At 49.1% G+C, this 19,103-nt stretch overlaps 1 protein-coding gene across 5 annotated transcripts in view; it reads left to right on the plus strand.

Annotated features, from left to right (window-relative positions):
* Positions 1-19,103, plus strand: part of GBF1 (golgi brefeldin A resistant guanine nucleotide exchange factor 1) — a 131,540-nt gene that overhangs the window by 109,630 nt on the left and 2,807 nt on the right. For 2 of the 5 annotated variants that reach the window (XM_056120996.1, XM_056120997.1), the window contains 24 exons: positions 353-518; positions 1,458-1,669; positions 2,158-2,256; positions 3,873-4,067; positions 4,264-4,453; positions 5,163-5,303; positions 5,872-5,960; positions 7,103-7,305; positions 7,810-7,933; positions 8,208-8,333; positions 8,812-8,894; positions 9,592-9,828; positions 10,420-10,513; positions 10,982-11,158; positions 11,479-11,543; positions 11,827-11,950; positions 12,129-12,200; positions 12,333-12,427; positions 12,681-12,834; positions 16,274-16,499; positions 17,140-17,300; positions 17,431-17,680; positions 17,811-18,016; positions 18,928-19,078. In XM_056120996.1, coding sequence (XP_055976971.1) covers positions 353-518; positions 1,458-1,669; positions 2,158-2,256; positions 3,873-4,067; positions 4,264-4,453; positions 5,163-5,303; positions 5,872-5,960; positions 7,103-7,305; positions 7,810-7,933; positions 8,208-8,333; positions 8,812-8,894; positions 9,592-9,828; positions 10,420-10,513; positions 10,982-11,158; positions 11,479-11,543; positions 11,827-11,950; positions 12,129-12,200; positions 12,333-12,427; positions 12,681-12,834; positions 16,274-16,499; positions 17,140-17,300; positions 17,431-17,680; positions 17,811-18,016; positions 18,928-19,078 — 3,640 coding nt within the window. Of the gene's footprint in view, positions 1-352; positions 519-1,457; positions 1,670-2,157; positions 2,257-3,872; positions 4,068-4,263; positions 4,454-5,162; positions 5,304-5,871; positions 5,961-7,102; positions 7,306-7,809; positions 7,934-8,207; positions 8,334-8,811; positions 8,895-9,591; positions 9,829-10,419; positions 10,514-10,981; positions 11,159-11,478; positions 11,544-11,826; positions 11,951-12,128; positions 12,201-12,332; positions 12,428-12,680; positions 12,835-16,273; positions 16,500-17,139; positions 17,301-17,430; positions 17,681-17,810; positions 18,017-18,214; positions 18,271-18,927; positions 19,079-19,103 lie in introns of those variants that run through there. The other 3 variants (XM_056120999.1, XM_056121000.1, XM_056120998.1) reach the window with 3 other exon arrangements.

Raw genomic sequence — 19,103 nt, forward strand, 5'->3', positions numbered from 1 at the left:
ACTGTGAGAAGGAGCTCCTGGGACTTAGCAGTGTATGCATACATGGTGAGGGAGCTGGCTAAGGCTCTTCCTGGAAAGCAGTGTTCTGAATCCCCAGGCTGTGGGAGCCTCTGCTGCCTCCAGCATTCTAGTTCACTAGGTCAACGAGGCCTGTGATGTCTCCAGAGATGTTTTCCGAGTCCTTCATATCCTACTCCTGCCCAGGGCCATCTCAGGGCATTGATTCAGAGCCCACTGAGCTGGCCCTGCATTGCCAACCGTTAGAGCCACTGGAGGACAGTTTCTGAGAACTTGTTCCAAGTTGCTTGTGCATCATCCCTCTTCCTATGTCGCCTGCTGTTGGTCATAGCAGGAAAGGACACATGTGGAGCAGGCCCAGTCAACATCCGTGGAATCCATCCCTGAGGTGTTAGAGGAGTGCTCGTCCCCGGCAGACCACTCCGACTCTGCCTCTGTCCATGACATGGATTACGTCAACCCTCGGGGCGTTCGCTTCACACAGTCCTCCCAGAAAGAAGGTGGGTACTCCTGGCAGGTTGGGCCACTCATCTCCCACTTCCCTCCGAGACCCAAGGTTCTGCTGGTCTTAAGTGCGAGGCCATTTTTTTTAGCCAGGAAATATAGTCAAGTCCTCAAGTCAGAGGACTATTGGTGTGTATGAAGCCTTTCCTCACGTGCAGAGCGGGAATTTGATGCACAATAGCAAGTGAGAGGGAAAAGAGAAGGCTGGGGATTTTAATGGAAAGATAGGGTTAATACTGATTCCCTCCTCCAGTAAATAAGACTAATTTTTTGGGTGTTTTGTTTTTTTTTTTGGTTTTTTTTTGTTGTTGTTGTTGTTGTTTTTGCTTTTTGGGTCACACCCGGCGATGCTCAGGGCTTACTCCTGGCTCACGCACTCAGGAATTGCTCCTGGCGGTGCTCGGGGGACCATATGGGATGCTGGGAATCGAACCTGGGTCAGCCATGTTGGCTGCATGCAAGGCAAACGCCCTACCCGCTGTGCTATCACTCCAGTCCCAAGACTAATTTTTTTTTCTAAAAAAAAAAAAAATCAATAACCACAGGCTGGGGAGATAGAACAGGGGTCCAGGGCATTCAAGCTTCATATGTGCAGAACTCTGTCAGTCGCATGACATGCACCCCCGATGCACCACTGGGTATAGACCTAGAATTCCCCCAGGCACCATCAAGCTGGCCCCAATGCACCACTTTGGTCACCCTGGTAGTCCCTAGGAATGCAGGGCCAAGTAATAGCACATCTTTTACCTGAGTATCAAACCATCTGATTGGTCGAGTTTCACCAGGAGTGGCCCCTGGGGCCTAAGTGTTGCTTGTGAGGCAAAACCATAATTTTCTTTTCTTGAAGAAAGTCCCCTGGAATCGCAAGGGCAGCTAGTCCAGGCTATCAAGCCAACTGTTTCTCACATCACCGTTTCCCTCTTGACCTTCCCCAGGTACAGCTTTGGTCCCCTATGGTCTTCCCTGTATTCGAGAGCTCTTCCGCTTCCTCATCTCCCTCACCAATCCACACGACCGCCACAACTCAGAGGTCATGATTCACATGGGACTGCATTTGCTGACAGTGGCTCTTGAGTCAGCCCCTGTAGCCCACTGCCAAACCCTCCTGGGCCTTGTCAAGGATGAGATGTGCCGCCATTTATTCGAGGTAAGACTGGACTGTCAGAGAGACTCTGTGCTATTTTTCAGGTTCTCTGGGCCAGGGGAGCATTGGGAAGCATATCTGATTCTCTCGAAGATTAGAAGGCCCAGGAAAAGACCCCTAAATATGATCAGTATTCACAATTCAGTAGTCCCCAGGGCAGGGTGGAGAGATAGTACAGGGGTAAGGGCTTGCCTTACCCTGTTTCTTGAGCACTGTCAGGTTTATCTCCCAGCCCCACCCACCCACCCCCCCAAAAAAAGAAGAAGAAGATGATGATGATGATGATGATGATGATGATGATGATGATGATGATGATGATGAAGTCCTCAGGGACAAAGAGTCAAAGGGAAGTACAGGAATGTAGAGGAATGGCTCACTGGAGTCCCTCAGACTGGAGGACTTGAGTTGTTGCCTCACTCAGTTCTCTCCTCCTTTTTCTCTGGACTGAGTCAGGGTCAGAAAACTAATGGCCTCTCCTCTCTGATCTCCAGCTTCTCAGCGTGGAGCGAGTGAATCTTTATGCTGCTTCCCTGCGTGTGTGCTTCCTGCTCTTTGAGAGCATGAGGGAGCATCTCAAATTCCAGTTGGAGGTGAGTTTCTTGACCTTGAAAGAAGTGGGAAGGAAAAGGGAAATATGTGGCATCTTCAGCCGGGCCAGCTCTTCTGGGCTGCAGAGGTGGGGTGCGGGGGTTTCTGTAGGAGAGTGTTTACCGCCTCCATGGCTTGATTCCGTGACATGGAGAAATCCAGTGTTACCCAGGGAAAACTGGCAGTCTATAAGGTAGAACACAAAGTAGGAGGAGAGGCAACTAATTTCACCGTGAGGAGGAGCTAGTCTCTGTTCAGCAGGCCAAGCCGACTTTCCCACTGAATTGCATAAAAGGAATTTGATGGGCTGAGAAGAAAGCTCAGAGGTTGGGCACTTGCCTTGCGTACCCGAGTCTCTGAATTTAACTCCCAGCGCTACATAAGCCCCTGAGCACTGCCAGAGTGCCCTGATAGGCCCCAGCACCACTGCCCTCTGTCAGCACCACAGTACAAAGCCCTGGCATTGAACCATCTGACCTAGTCTGCTGAGAACCAGCCCTAGGGACCCTCAGCCATGTGTGTGTGTACACACACACACACACACACACACACACACACACACACAGAACTCTAAATAGAATTCAATTAGATTACTAAGAGAGGACAAAGAGGGACAGGCCATCTATTTTTGATCAAGCATGCAGTATGGAATCAAGGTTGCTGTGCCAACATGGGGCCAAAGGAGGATTGATTTAAGGGAAGGAATACCTTTAGTATATCTTAGTCATGGGTCTTGACTGCACTTCTGCTTCCTGTTCAATATTTTTACTGTCTCATTTTGCTGTTTGCTGTTGATAAAGCTATAGAGGGATAGGAGGGAAGTAGATAGGTGAGATTAGAAAAAAGAATAACCCCAGAAATGGGCACAGGGTATACAGAAGATCCTCCTCTCAAACTTTCTGCTCTTCTCAACCCCTTTAGTGTAACATCTTGCATGTCTTAAACCCAATGCAAAGTGCTTACTCATCCTCCTAGTTAAGATATATAAGAAAAGGGGGCTGGAGCACAGCGGGTAGGGCGTTTGTTTGCCTTGCATGCTGCCGACCCGAGTTGGATACCCAGCATCCCGAATGGTCCCCTGAGCACCACCAGGAGTAGTTCCTGAGTGCAGAGTCAGGAGTAACCCCTGTGCACCACCACGTGTGACCCAAAAAGCGAAAAAAAAAAAGATATATAAGAAAAGGTTTTTCATCTTTCCCAGGCACCCTAATTAAGGGTATCTCATGAGTAACTTGTACCACAGCTTCCCTACGTTCTCTTCCTTTCTTTAAATCAAGTTTCTGGGGGCTGGAGCGATAGCACAGCGGGTAGGGCGTTTGTCTTGCACGCAGCCAACATGGCCGACCCAGGTTCGACTCCCAGCATCCCATATGGTCCCCCGAGCACCGCCAGGAGTGATTCCTGAGTGCATGAGCCAGGAGTAACCCCTGAGCATCGCCGGGTGTGACCCAAAAAGCAAAAAAAAAAAAAAAAAAATCAAGTTTCTACTGAATCTGGCCATCTTGTCTCTGTTCCTCTGCCATCAATCTTGACTGTCTGAGGATACAAACTTAAGTACGTCATAACACACTCTTGAGTCCTTTCCTCACCCAAATGACAATTACTATTTTATTGCCAGATGTACATCAAAAAACTCATGGAGATCATCACTGTGGAAAACCCCAAGATGCCTTATGAGATGAAGGAGATGGCGCTGGAGGCCATTGTGCAGCTCTGGCATATTCCCAGTTTTGTCACTGAGCTTTACATCAATTATGATTGTGACTACTACTGTTCCAACCTCTTTGAAGAGCTTACCAAGCTGCTGTCCAAGGTACTAAGTTCTCAACTGCCTGTAGAGAAAAACTTTATTAAGGAAGTCTCTAGCAATAGCGAGGATACTGCATCACAGAGGGAAATAGGAAGAAGACATTTTCTTGGGCCAATGTGAAGTTACAAAATTCAGAATTTAAACTCAGAAAGTTTAAAGTATAAAATATTCTAACCTCCTGGATCTTTTCACTTTCCAGAATGCCTTCCCTGTGTCTGGTCAGCTCTATACAACACACCTACTATCCCTGGATGCTCTGTTGACGGTGATTGATAGCACTGAGGGCCATTGCCAGGCCAAAGTCCTCAGTAACCTTAGCCAGCAGGAGAAGAAAGAGTCAGCCAGACCCAGCTATGATGCAGTAGAAGGCTCCCGAGAAGTCAGCAGTTGTGAGAGACATTTCTTTCTTTGAGGGTCCCAGAGCTCTATACTTGACCCTTTCTACCCCTTTCTCTTGCTCTGCATCTTTTCTCCGGGACACTCCCAGTTCTGTGTTTCCAAATTGTGGTGGTTTGAATCATAGGCGAGGCGGGAGGTTAGCAGAACTCATAGATTACTCCCTTTTTATTCCTTCGTGTAATTTTTTATAGAATTATTTTAATAGAATTATTTTTATGGGGGGGGGGAGAGAACAGGGATTAGATTAGAGAAATAGTTCAAAGAACTGAAGCTTCAGCAGACTTTGCATGGGAGAAGCCTGGATTTGTTTCATGGCATTGCATGATCCATCAGCCCTTATGGGTGTGACCCAAAAGAAATATTTATAAAGGGTATAGGACTTCTTTTCTTAAAAACTCCATACCCTGCTTTTACCCACCCACAGTGTCTGCTTCCCACTCTAATCTTCTCTTTCTTCCTTGACTGAGGTTTCAAAAGATGAGGGGAAACGGGTAATCGCTTTGTTCCATTATAGACTCTAATTTGACTGACTGGACAAAAAACCCTTGCTGGGGCTTGGGTTTGTCCAGTGCTGGCAGCCTGGGTCTAGCGTGTGGGTCTGCTTGATTTGACTTCTCCCATAGCTCTACTTCCTTAAATCTCTTTGCCTTCCTTTACCTTCTTAAGTCTTCATGTGCTTATCTTCTTTTCTTTTCCCAGCCGAGAGAATAGCCAGTGATGGGAAAGCTGCGAGCATGGCACCTGACGCCCCAGGCCTGCATCTGCCAGGTGGAGGGTGGCAGCCAGCAGATCATGGGAAGCCAGGATGCAGTGATCTGGAGGAAGCTGGAGAGTCTGGAGGTGGGTTTTTGGTCCTCTTGACCATAGTCCCAACAACTGGAGGGCTTGGTGAAGAGCAGAGGGGAAGGCAACACTGATACTCTACGGCAGTGCTTGAGAGAGCCCTGGCTGATCACCGTGCCTCGAACTCAGAGGGAGGCAAGAGGCCAGTTGGATCGCTGGAACCTAGGTCTTCTAAGGAAGTGGCAGAGGGGCTGGAAAGATAGTACAGTGGGTAGGACATTTGCCTTGTATGCAGCCAACACAGGTTCAATCCCCGGTATCCCATGTGGTTCCTCGAGTACAGCCAGGAGTAATTCCTGAGAGCAGAACCAGGGGTAACTGCTGAGCATCACCAAGTATGGCCCCAAAACACACACACAACACATACACACACACACACACACACACACACACACATACACAAAAGAAGAAGTAGAAGATTGATGGGAAGAGAAGTGGAAGATTGATGAGAACAAGGAAATTTCTGGGGCATCTTCGCTAGACAGTGTATCAGCAACCTTCCAAAAGTCACATCATGGTAAAAGAGGTCTTACGGATTTTTTCCCTTTCTTCCTCCTGTTCCTAGCTGACAAAAAGTTTACCCGGAAGCCACTTCGATTTTCCTGCCTCCTACCAGATCCACGGGAACTGATTGAGATTAAAAACAAAAAGAAGGTACATGTAGATATCCCCAGAGTTCAGTTTCCGCCCACCACTATCTGGGTGTCCTTACTAGCGTCTCTGTCCTAGAGAAAGAGGGAGAAACTGTCACCTCAGTGGGCAGCTTCCTAAGGCTAGTCGGGCCTCCTGGGACTTCAGCAACCCTCCAGTCTCCTGCTTCTAAGCCATGTAAGGCATAGCTCTCGGGAGATACTGCCTGACTGAGACCAAGAGGTCTGGTGGGGACAAGAGCCCTAGGAGTATCATGTGAGTCACTGACGGTTATTTGTCATCTCTGGCTAGGGGGGATGAGTGCAGTAAAAGGAAGCTGCCACTTTTTCTGGTACTTTATCTGGTAAAGCTTAAATAACTGCTTCTTCGCTTGCCTTTCCCCAACCCCGCCCCTTAAATAGGAGACACACTCAGACATACTTTGGGAGCCCGGGGTCTCTCCCGGCAGTACTCGGTTCTGTAATATAGGCCTGAAAGTTTAGTTTCAACGCCAGCAATGCTCAGGGTCCATGTGGTACCGGAGATTGAACTTAGGGCCTCAGACATGCTAGGCATGTGCTGTATCACTTGAGTCACATCTCTAGGCCCTTTCTGGCTTTCTTAAACAGAGAACATCTTCAACCCTTTGCTCTTCAACCCTTTCTTCCTCTTGTTCTCAGCCTAAATAACCGGTTCATATGAGCTCTTGGTTGCAGAGCTGTGAGTAGACAGAGAGTTGAGTTATCTTGTTCTTTTTCCTTCAAACCTCGGGATACTGAATTAGGAAACCAAAGAAAGAAGGATAATCCAAGCTAGGCTTGGCTGTAAAGAGATGTCAAAGATGTAAAATAGAACAAAAGGGAAAAATATCTTGCTAATTTCTTTTCAACTTTTTTTTTTCTAATTTTCAACTTGTTGGAGAAAGTCCTATTGCATCTTGAGCACCCAGAAGAGGATGAAAAGGAGCTCCTCAGCCAATTCAGACTAGTCAAGAAGACTGGGAAAAGCTAAAGCCAGCATGACCCAGTTCTCGTTCTGGGATGAGTTAGGAACAACATCCTAGGAGCCTAAGTGCCCACCTATTGGCCGTGAGGGATTCTAGCTTGGCTTTGTTTGGTTTATGGATAGGGAAGTTTCTGACCTGAAACCTGCTGTTTCTCCTCCAGCTACTGATCACTGGCACAGAGCAGTTCAACCAGAAACCAAGGAAAGGAATCCAGTTTCTTCAGGAGAAAGGCCTGCTCGCCATCCCGATGGACAATGCAGAGGTAGCCCAGTGGCTCCGAGAGAACCCTCGGCTGGACAAGAAAATGATTGGCGAGTTTGTGAGTGATCGTAAAAACATTGACCTGTTGGACAGCTTTGTGAGGTAAGGAAGTCACTGCTCAGTGGATCCTAGATTCCAGGGGCTGAGGGTGCACGCTGAGTCAGAATGCCCCAGTGTGAAGAGTATGAAGGTGCTTGCCACTGTGGAGAAGTCTGTGTTCTCTCTTGAGCGCTTATCTCTCTGTCTCTCATTCCCTTATTTCTCAAATAAACTTTTTTACTTAGAGAAAGGGGAAAGTACTAAGGAGATGTAAAGTCTGTGTTAAGCATGAAAAGCTCGGGGACACTGTAACTAACAGAGAGCCCAGCATAGGCTGGAGCAGTAGCACAGCGGGTAGGGCATTTGCCTTGCACGCGGCTGACCCGGGTTCGATGCCCAGCATCGCATAGGGTCCCGAGCACTGCCAGGAGTAATTCCTGAGTGCAAAGCCAGGAGTAACCCCTGTGCATCGCTGGGTGTGACCCAAGAAGCAAAAAAAAAAAAGAAAATAGCTCAGCATGTCCAGCTTACACATCTTCATCAACCTTTGTTCTTCCTCCTCCACAGCACCTTCAGTTTTCAGGGCCTGCGGTTGGATGAAGCCCTGCGCCTCTACCTAGAAGCTTTTCGCTTACCTGGGGAAGCACCAGTCATCCAGAGGCTGCTGGAAGTGTTCACAGAGCATTGGAGGGTGAGTAGAGTGGCCGGGGCTCTCACCATCCCAGGTTAATTTTAGGGCTTCTGTGGCCCCAAAGGACCTTGCTGCCTCCTAAGGAGGCTGAGAACAACGGGGCACTTCAGTGAGTGTTCCTTAGAGAAGCCGTCTTCCCTTAAGGACTTGGCAAGAGGTTGGCTACCTGGTTGCTGGCATCTCCACTCTGTCCGAGCTTGATCAGTGGATTGGTAGTAAGGGTCTAACTGGCCAGAAAAGGGCATTGACTCAGGTGGGGTCTTTGCTTTTTCAGAATTGTAACGGCTCCCCATTTGCCAATAGCGATGCCTGCTTTGCCCTGGCCTATGCCGTCATCTTGCTTAACACTGACCAGCATAACCACAACGTTCGCAAACAGAATGTGCCCATGACCCTTGAGGTAAGCCATGGCAGAGGCAACCCAGCACAGCTTTGGGATTTTTGTTTGTTTAGGTTTTGGTTTTAAGTAAAACAGATTTTATTTGGAGGTTTTTAGGAAGGGGGAGGAGAGAGTAATGCACGCGGGCTTCTCAAAGATAGAGACCCTGCACACTTCTCAGCATTAGACAGGAAAGCATGAAGCTACACATCTCAAGAGGGGTGGTGCAGCAACACATGTGCTCGGGCAGCATATGTGCCTCCAGCACGACTTTGAAGGTAGCTGGAAGGACCTGAGATTTCCAGTGGACACATGGACACTTTTCTGTCCAGGGGAATTAGGGAGGACTGGCCAATCCAGAAGGGGAACTGGGGTGAGGAGGTGCGTCCTCTCATTTTCTGTTTCCGAGCTCCTATTTAGCACAATCCAGGCATTCCTTGGGTGGGGCTTTAGCACCGACCATGGTAGAGGGAGAGGAAATTGATTGGTCTGCCTCTAGGAGTTTCGCAAAAACCTGAAAGGTGTGAATGGAGGCAAAGACTTTGAACAAGACATCCTGGAAGACATGTACAACGCCATCAAGTGAGTATGTGGAGAGTGTTGTCGCATCTCTCTTAAGGATTTGCATACAATTTTTCCAGCATTAGGGTTGCATCCAACTGCAACAACTCATGCTCTGAACATAGCTAGATAGCCCCTCTGTCCCAGATGGTTTCTTCCTTAAAGAAGCCTGAACAGGGCTGGGGGGTATAGCTCAGCAGTAAAGCACATACCCTGCATACATGAGATCTGGGCTCTATTCCTGGCACCGCAGGGGTGGGGGACAGCTGAAACAAATCTGTAGTACTCTAGTACTCTACCCAGGGTCCCACTGCCCCTGCTGCAGTCATCCCTCATTCCTCAGACCCAGAGCAGCTGTATTCTGCTGTCTAGTTCACAAGATGCATTTTGGGACTAGTAACCCAACAGGGTGCTGCAGGCTGACACTTGAGTCAGAACTCAAAAGATGGGACACTTCATTCTTTACTGTAAATCAGAAAAGATAGAAGAGTTTATTCTTTCATACCCAGAAAGAATGGGATATTTCTGTAGAACGAAAGGCCCCGCTTAATGACAGGACTTTGAGATGGCCCGGTGGGGTTGGGAAGCAGACCACTGGCTGCATTTTGGGTACCTCCTACTGATGGATGAACTCATTCTTAAGGAAAGGGTGGCCAGTGTGGTAAAGTTCTTTGTTGAGTTCACGTCCTGCACCTACTCCTTCCCTCCCTCCTGACAGGAATGAGGAAATTGTGATGCCTGAGGAGCAGACAGGCTGGGTACGGGAGAATTACGTGTGGAATGTGTTGCTTCATCGAGGTGCCACTCCAGAGGGCATATTCCTGCGTGTACCTGCTGGAAGCTACGATCTTGACCTCTTCACCATGACCTGGGGCCCTACTATTGCTGCTCTTTCTTATGTCTTTGACAAAAGTCTTGAAGAGACAATCATCCAGAAAGCCATCTCAGGCTTCAGGTAGCTCATGTTTGACCTTGGTCTTAACTTCCTCCTACTTCTCTGAGCTGACATATTGCCTCCGTGAGAAGGGAGTGAGGGAGGCTAAAGCTTGGTAGAGCTTAGTCTTAAACTTCTCAAAAGAGGGTCAGAAGAGGGCTGGAGTGATAGCACAGTGGGTAGGGAGTTTGCCTTGCATATGGCCAACCCGGGTTCAATTCCCAGCATCCCATACGGTCCCCTGAGCACCGCCAGGAATGATTCCTGAGTGCAGAACCAGAAGTGACCCCTGAGCATCGCCAGGTGTGACCCAAAAAGGAAAAAAAAAAGAGGGTCAGAAGAGATAATACAGTGGGCAGGATGCTTGCCTTGCCTAGTTTTGACCCCAGCACCCTATATGGTCCCCCGAGTCCCACCAGGAGTGGGTCCTTAAGCACAGAGCCATGACTAAACCCTGAGTACTGGCAGATGTGGCCCCAAAACCAAAATATATTCAACAGAAAAATGTTTCATCCTGGAGCTAATGATGGAAGAATCCCAGACCTGTCTCCTCAGAGACTTGAAGGCTGTCGTGCCTTCTGACTTTCTGTGGGGTGTGGGGTGCCATTTCAGGAAGTGTGCCATGATCTCTGCCCACTACGGCCTCAGCGATGTGTTTGACAATCTCATCATCTCCTTGTGCAAATTCACAGCTCTCAGCAGTGAGGTAAGCTGGGACAGGGACCATGAACTTCGAGTTCAAAAATAGGACCTTTCTGTTAGCCACAGATCTACCCTTCTCTGCAGTCTGGTCCCCTTACCATCTTCCTCACCGCATATGACTGCTTGAGCTTTATTTAGGCCATTTCTATCTTGTACACCCTAGGAGGAGAATAGTAGGTTGTTATGTAACAGTAATGGGAGAGAAGAAGAATTAGTGGGGAAGGTCCTAATCAGATTCACCCTTCAATAAAAATCTAGAGAATCAAAGCCAATTTAACAGGAGGATAAGTAGAGACATGAAGATTTCTTTTTCTCATCATATGCCAGGCCTGTTGCCACTTTGCTGCTTTTTCTTATGTCTTTGACAAAAGTCTTGAAGAGACAATTCATCCAGAAAACCATCTCAGGCTGTAGATAGCCCGCGTTTGACCTTGTCTTAACTTCCCACTAAACCTCTTCTTATCATTCCCAGTCTATTGAGAATCTTCCCAGTGTGTTTGGAAGCAACCCTAAAGCCCACATTGCAGCCAAGACTGTTTTCCATTTGGCCCATCGTCATGGTGACATCTTGCGTGAGGGCTGGAAGAATATCATGGAAGCCATGCTACAACTCTTCCGAGCCCAGCTGCTGCCCAAGGCTATGGTGGAGGTAATTCTTGGGAGGAGACTGAACAACAAGAGGGAGAGAGCTCCAAGATTCTGTGCTGCCGATATAGATAGAACTGATTGAGAGCAGCACTTACAAGTGAAACTTACAAGGAGTGCCTCAGATAGACCACCACAGACATGGATGAGGTGGGCAGCTGTGAAAAAAGACTGGTAGAAATAATCATCATTCATCAATTAGGGGAGGCCCAATCAATCGTGTTAGGGTAGAGAGCAACAGGAAGACAGCAAGAATTTTGTGCGGAAGATAAGGAAGTGCAAAGTGCATATGGAAAGAAGTTATTGCTTCTTGATCTTATCCAGGTTGAAGATTTTGTGGATCCCAATGGCAAGATCTTTCTACAACGTGAGGAGACACCATCTAACCGGTAAGGATAGACGAGAGGTAGAGGGAGGGAGGAGGGAGGGAGGATCAAAACTTTGGAACTTGGGGCCAGAGCAATAGTACAGCGATAAAGCACTTGCACACGGCTGTCACAGGTTCCATCCCTGGCATTCCATATGGTCCCCTTGAGCACCTCCAGGAGTAATTCCTGAGTGCAGAGCCAAGAGTAACCCCTGAGCATCACCGGGTCTATGGTCCACAAAACAAGGAAAAAACAAAACAGAAAAACTTTGGGGCTCACCAGGACTTATACTGTTTTTCTACAGAGGAGAATCAACAGTATTGAGCTTTGTGAGCTGGCTAACACTAAGTGGTACTGAGCAGTCTAGTGTGCGGGGCCCATCCACTGAGACCCAGGAGGCCAAGAAAATAGCCTTGGACTGTATCAAGGTAACTGCCTGTCCTGGTGAACAAGCGCAGTCCCTCCCTCCTGGACAGACGGACTGAAAACTACAACCATCTAAGATTTGTGACCACAGCTCACTCCTGCCCTCGCTCCCTGGCTCTTGGGACATTCTCTTCCTTCTGGCCCTTGTCACTGTCCCCCTCTTTCTTGTATCCGTTCTAGCAATGTGACCCCGAAAAGATGATCACGGAAAGCAAGTTCCTCCAGCTGGAGTCACTGCAAGAGCTCATGAAGGTAAAGAATGAAGAGGAAAGGGATGGAATAGCAGGGGGTCAGCATGAGTGGGTATGCCTCAGTTTCCCTCAGCACAGAGCCAGGGACTAGTCTCTCCTTCATGCCTCCTTTCCTTCTGTTCTCCATTTCCAGGCTTTGGTGTCCGTAACGCCAGATGAAGAAACATATGACGAGGAAGATGCTGCTTTCTGCCTGGAGATGCTGCTGAGGATTGTGCTGGAGAACAGGTAAAGGCAGTCTTGGAGTGGGCCTCACGCAAGGACTGTGCCAACGGAATGGGAGCCCGGAATCAGCTTGCTGAGCAGGACTGGATGCAAGAAGGGCAGGAGGCTCAGCGAGTGGAGGAGAAACTTCCTCATTGCCTGTCTGCTGAGGTTCCACTTTCAGTGAATTGAAACAGGTCTAACCTGACACAGAAAGAGAGGCTGACTGTCCGGGACTCTCCAGCTAAGACCGGCTTCCTCCCTTGTGTTTCCTCAGGGATCGTGTAGGCTGTGTGTGGCAGACTGTTCGAGACCATCTCTACCACTTGTGTGTCCAGGCACAGGATTTCTGCTTTCTTGTGGAGCGGGCAGTAGTAGGGCTGCTGCGCTTGGCCATTCGACTGCTCCGGAGAGAAGAGATCAGTGGCCAGGTAAGCAGGATGCAACTGGGAAGGCAGGAAGAAGGGATGCGGGAGATTGAAGCCACTAGGTCATTTATGGATACAGCCTAAAACAGATTGCATTTTTGTGAGCCGGCTGGTAGGGTTAAACAGCACTGTGGGGCATTTTGGAATGGTGTCAAGTATGAAGCCAGTGCTTAGTTCCTCTGCAGGCTTGTATGACACTGTTGAGGTCCTGTACCTGGTTTTCTGGCTTCTGTGCTTAGGATCTCGTAGATGTTTTGGGCCCTACTCTAAAAGACAGTCAAAAGGAACCAGAGTGATTGTACAGAGGATAGGGTGCTTGCTTCCCACAGCCAACCCAGATTCAATCCTGGTATCACATGTGGTCCCCCAAGCCCGCCCAAGAGTGATCCCTGAACACAGAGCCAGGAGTAAGCCTGGAGCACAGCCAGGTGTGGCCCCAAAATACAAATAAAAGACAATCAGCAAAAAAACTAATACAGGGTTTCTTCAAGGCTACAGGATAAAAGTTGAATAGTTACATTTCTGGCAGATGTTTTGTTTTGTTTTGTTGTGGAAGGTGAAGGGTGGTGCATGGTGTATACTCAGGAATTACAGATGGGAACCATCTGAAGTACAAGGGATCAAACCCGGGTTAGCCATGTACAAGGCAATTGCCCTACCTGCTGTACTTTCTCTTGAGGACCTAACTACATTTCTATATACTAACAATGACCAGTAGACAATGAAACCAAAAACACAATACAGATAATAAGTACCCCAGATAAAATATTTATATACCTAAGAAAATATTTTAGGATATGCATGCTGAAAATTATAAATTTCTGATGAAAGAAATCCAAGACCCCAGGGGCTAGAGAGATAGTATTGCAGATAAGGCACTGCTGGGAGGGAGCCCTGAGCTTCATGAAAAACTACATGCTCTACATATATAAGATCCTGGGGTTGATTTTTGAGGCACTCCCATTGTTACTTAGGGCTTACTTCTAGCTCTGTGCTCAGGGATCACTCCTGGGGTGATTGGGAGACCATATTTAGTGCCAGGGATTGAACCCAGGTTGTCGCAAGCAAAACAAAAGCAAAAGCACCTTACCCACTGCACGAATTTTTTTTTCTTTTTTTTGCATCATACCCAGCCGTGCTCAGGAATCACTCCTCACAGTGCTTGGCACCATATGGAATGTCTAGGATTCAACCCAGGTTGGCCACGTGCAAGGGAATGCCCTGCCCACTGTAGTATCACTCTGGCCCCACCGCTGCACTATTTCTCTGGCCCCAAGAACTCTGGATTTGACACCTGGCACCAAAAAAAAATGTTTTTTGGCTTTTTGAATCACACCTGGCAATGCTCAGCGGTTACTCCTGGCTCTGCACTCAGGAATTACTCCTGGCAGTGTTTGGGGACTATATGGGATGCCAGGGATCGGATCTGGGTCAGCCACATGCAAGGCAAACGCCCTACCCACTGTATTATCATTCCAGCTCCCCAAATATTTTTAATAAGTAAAAATAACACACCATTGAAATGTGCGACAACTTGGATGACTTTCCAAGATATTATGATGAATATAAAAAGGCAGTCCCCTGGGGCCTGAGAGATTGTACAGTGAGTAAGGTGCTTACCTTGCATGCAGTGGATACTGGTTTGATCCCCACACCACATATATCCCATGAGCTTCCATCAGCCTGGTTCTGAATGCAGCCAGGCTTAGCCCAAAACCCCCCAAAAGAAGAAAAATTCAGTATCAAAAGATTATATACTACATAATTCCACTAATGTAACATTTTTTTATTTGAAGTATTTTGTTGTTGTTGTTGTTTTTTTTTTTTTTAGTTTTTTGGGGGGAGGGGTGGTCATTGGATCACACCTAGTCATTCTCTGGGGTTACTCTGGGCTCTGCATTCAAAAATTATTCCTGGTGGTGCTCTGGGACCATATGTAATGTGTGGGATTGAATCCAGGTCAGCTGTATGCAGGGCAACCTGTGGTGCCTATTGTACTATGGCTCTGGCCCCATAATGGAACATTTTTGAAACAGCAATTTTTTTTGTTATAAACCTTGAGTATTGCCAGGTCTGGCACCTGGCAATACAAAAGGTTTTCTCCTAGCTTTGTATTTAGGGGTCACTCTGGGCAGTATTCAGAGGACCCTGTGTGGTGCTAAGTATTGAACATGGGTTGCCTGCATGCAGTGCAAGGTACCTGCTGTGCTCTCTCTCCACCCCTGCAACAGCACCAGTTAGAAGTCGAGGATAGGTTGCAAGGTGAGGGTTGAACGGGAAGGATGGGTGGGTGGGTGTGGTTACAAAAGGACAATATGAGGCATCCTGTGTTGGAAGTGTTTAGTGTATTCACTAATGGTGGACACACACACTACAAGTGATTAAATTGTGGAGAGCTTAGTGTAGATACACTACTTGCACACGAGTCCAAGTTAAATGGAGGACATCTGAATAAGACCAGGGCTTGGATCACTGTTGCTATTCTAGTTAAACTACAGTTTTGCATACTGTGAGACCATTGGGGTAAACTGGGCAAAGTACATAAGACATCTCTTTATTATTTCCTACAGCCGCATATGTTTTGTTGTTAGTAGGGCCACTCCTGTCAGTACTCAGGCCTGTGGGGTTATCGAACAGTGAACTCAGTTCGTCCATGCTGTGCCCGCGCTTTCCCTCAGATCTCTCTGGCCCTCCTACATCTGCCCTCTGAGTCAGTAATTACCTCCAGAATTTCAACTGAGAAAACGCGGGAGCGGGTGGAGAGAGAGCCGAGGTGGCGAGCACAGGCCCAGTACATGCCAGGCCCTAAGTTCAGTCCCCCATACTCTTTGCCCCCCTCACGCTGCTACACGTGGCCCTGGTGGCCTACACACACTGCCAGGAGCAGCCCCTGAAAAAAGGGCGCCCGGGGAAATAGTTTGGAGGGTGGAGCTCATGGGAAGTCCAGGTTCAGCCCCAGCACTGCATGTCCCCTGACCACTGCCAGGCGTGGCTTCAAACAAAACTGAAAACAAAATGAAGAGACCAGAGAGATAGCTCAGCAGGTAGGGTGTCTGCCTTGCTCATAGCCAACCTGGATTCAATCTCCGGCATTCCAGATGGTCCCCCGAGCACTGCTAATAGTAATTCCTGAGCGCAGAGCCAGGAGTAACCCCTGAGAACCACTGGGTATGGCAAAAAAAAAAAAAGGGACTAGAGAGATCAGAGGGTGTCAGAGCACGTGCTTTGCACATGGGAGCCCCCCATCCATCCCCACCACCATACCACATGGTCTCCCAAGTCCCTGAGCAGGCCTGTCCCCAGCAGAAGAGAGAAACCCCTTGGCACTGCCTTAGCCTGAGTCCAGCCAAACTTTCTCACTGGGCTAAGGAGACTGGCGGGGAGCATTCTAGGCAAGACGCTGTGTGCCCACTTCCTGTTTCCTGCTTCACACCCACCCTAGGTACTGCTCTCCCTTCGTATTTTGCTACTGATGAAGCCCAGTGTGCTGTCCCGCGCCAGTCACCAGGTAGCCTACGGGCTCCATGAACTCCTCAAGACCAACGCAGCCAACATCCACTCGGGGGACGACTGGGCCACCCTCTTCACACTGCTGGAGTGCATCGGCTCAGGCGTGAAGCCCCCCGCAGCCCTGCAGGCCACAGCCAGAGCCGATGCGCCTGACGCTGGTAAGGAAGCCCACGTCTACCAGGGAGCCCACACTAGCTGTAAACAATTAGGGTCTCACGGGTTGAAGTGAAAAATAGTGCAGGTTATTACATTCCAAGTGCCCCTTGCTTCCGCTGTCTGCTTCCAGATCTTTCCATGCCTACTGGCCTCTCCCCAGTACACTTGTTACACAGCAAAATAAGGGCCATTGAGGTAGTACAAGAGGTTCAGCATTTGCCTTGCTAGCAGCCAACCCAGGTTCAATCAGTAGCACTGCATACGGTCCACTGAGTGCCACCAGAAATGACCCCTGAGCACAGAGCCAGGAATAACCCCTGCACACTACTGGGTGTGGCCCCAAAGCCAAAAAAGGCAAGTAGACAGCGGAAAAGAGTATTAGTTCCCAGAAACTGTGCTTGCCTCCACACCCTCCATAGACAGCTGCTCCTTCATGCCATCAGGAGCCCAAATTAGCCTGCTGCCCTATTTGGTTCAGGGAGAAGCTGCCTGCCCCATCCGTCACCTCCCTTTGGACAGGGCTAAAACTAAGTCACACTGAGAGAGAGGAGAGGCCAGACCCCAGCACTTCTCTTCTGTGACCAAAGTTGTCGTATCCCAGAGTCCCCAACCTCATACTGATTGCCCTCCCTGCTGGTCTAGGGGCCCAGTCAGACAGTGAGCTTCCTTCCTACCATCAAAACGATGTGGTCCTGGATCGGGGCTACACTTCCGACTCCGAGGTCTACACTGACCATGGCAGGCCCGGCAAGATCCATCGCTCAGCCACAGATGCTGATGTGGTCAACAGCGGGTGGTTAGTGGTGAGTGAGCATGTGGGCAGTGGCTGAGTCTTCCCTCCCCCACCTGTGGGAAGCTTTCTGGCCCTCTGGGAGATTATTTTGGGAGCAGGGGGAGCAAACATGGATTCTCAGCTCTTCTTGTATATTACAGGTAGGGAAAGACGACATTGATAACTCCAAGCCCGGGCCTGGGCCCAGCCGGCCAAGCTCCTCTTCACCACTGGTCAATCAGTACAGTCTGACTGTGGGGCTGGACCTTGGACCACATGACACTAAATCCCTGCTTAAGTGCGTGGAGTCACTGTCCTTCATCGTGCGCGACGCCGCCCATATCACGCCCGACAACTTTGAGCTCTGCGTCAAAACTCTGCGCATCTTTGTGGAGGCCAGTCTGAATGGTGGTGGGTCACCCGAGGCGAGCCGTTGGGAAGTAACCATGTGAATGAGTCGGGGAGAGGGAAGAGGGAGGAATGGGCGGGCCATCTGTGCCCTCTCGCTTGGCAATGAGAGCTGCCTTCTGGTTCTGCTCAGGGTGCAAGTCCCAGGAGAAACGTGGGAAGAGCCACAAGTATGACAGCAAAGGAAACCGCTTCAAGAAGAAATCCAAGGAAGGCTCGATGCTTCGGCGGCCTCGAACCTCCAGCCAGCATGCCACCCGGGGCGGGCATAGTGACGATGATGAGGATGAAGGCGTGCCTGCCAGCTACCACACGGTGTCTTTACAGGTCAGTCAGGACGTAAGTATGGCACCCTTTACTACTTCCTCGCCCTGAACTTGGCTTTGGGAATGTGGCCAGGGCTAGGGATAGCCAGAACCCAGAGGGAGGGTCCCTGCGGTCCAGTCCAGGCCCTCAGGCACTATCTCTGCAGTGATCCCTGGACCTGTAAGTCTTTTGTTTGCTTGAATTTTAAGGTCTATTTATTTTTTTGAATAGGTAATGTATGCACATGGTACAAAGTTCAAAAGGTACAAAAGGGTAAACAGATCAAAGTAAGTTCTCTTCCATTCCTGTCCCTAATCACTAAGTTCCCCTCACCAGAAGCAACCACTGCCACCTATTTCCTGCCTGTTCTCCCAGTCATTCTGTGTCTATTCAAGGGAGAGGAGATGTGTTTTGTCAGCAGACTTCATATCACTAGAAAACTGGAAAACTAATTGCCTCCATAGACTAACCTTAGAAAAACAGCAAAAAGAAGAAATATTAAATGTGGTGAGACACTACTGCTCATCAGAGCTTCTAAGCTGAAGTTTGCTTTGTTTTTAAAATTAGATTAACAAGACTTTCATCAGAAGATTTGAAAGAATTGCGGAGAAAGCATTTCTCATAGCGTTACTCAGTATTAAGTCGAGTTCACATCCTCCTCAAATCTGCTCTGTTAGAGAAAAACCCAACTCCGACCAACGGGATTGGAGCATGAGACTGGGGCAGGAGGGGGCCTGGCGGGGTTGGCTCTAGGTGCTCCCTTGAGGACTCAGTCAGGGACAGAGGGAGATGGGGAGTGGGAGGAGGAGAGGGAGGAGGGAGGAAGGGGGAGGAGGGGGAAGGGGAGGGGTTGGGGAAGGGAAGAGAGGGGAGGGGGAGGGAGTGTGTGTGGGACTGGGTCTGCACCACAGCTAATCCCTTCCTGTTCCGCCCCTGTGCGGCAGCTGCTGGATCTGATGCACACCCTGCACACGCGGGCGGCCTCCATCTACAGCTCCTGGGCAGCGGAGCAGCGCCACCTGGAGACCGGCGGCCGGAAGATTGAGGCGGATTCACGCACCCTCTGGGCCCACTGCTGGTGCCCTTTACTGCAGGGTAAACCTCCGGGGAGGCGGCTGGG

Source organism: Sorex fumeus, unplaced genomic scaffold, assembly GCF_029834395.1.
Source record: "Sorex fumeus unplaced genomic scaffold, SorFum_2.1 ptg000043l, whole genome shotgun sequence".
Classification (NCBI taxonomy): domain Eukaryota; kingdom Metazoa; phylum Chordata; class Mammalia; order Eulipotyphla; family Soricidae; genus Sorex; species Sorex fumeus.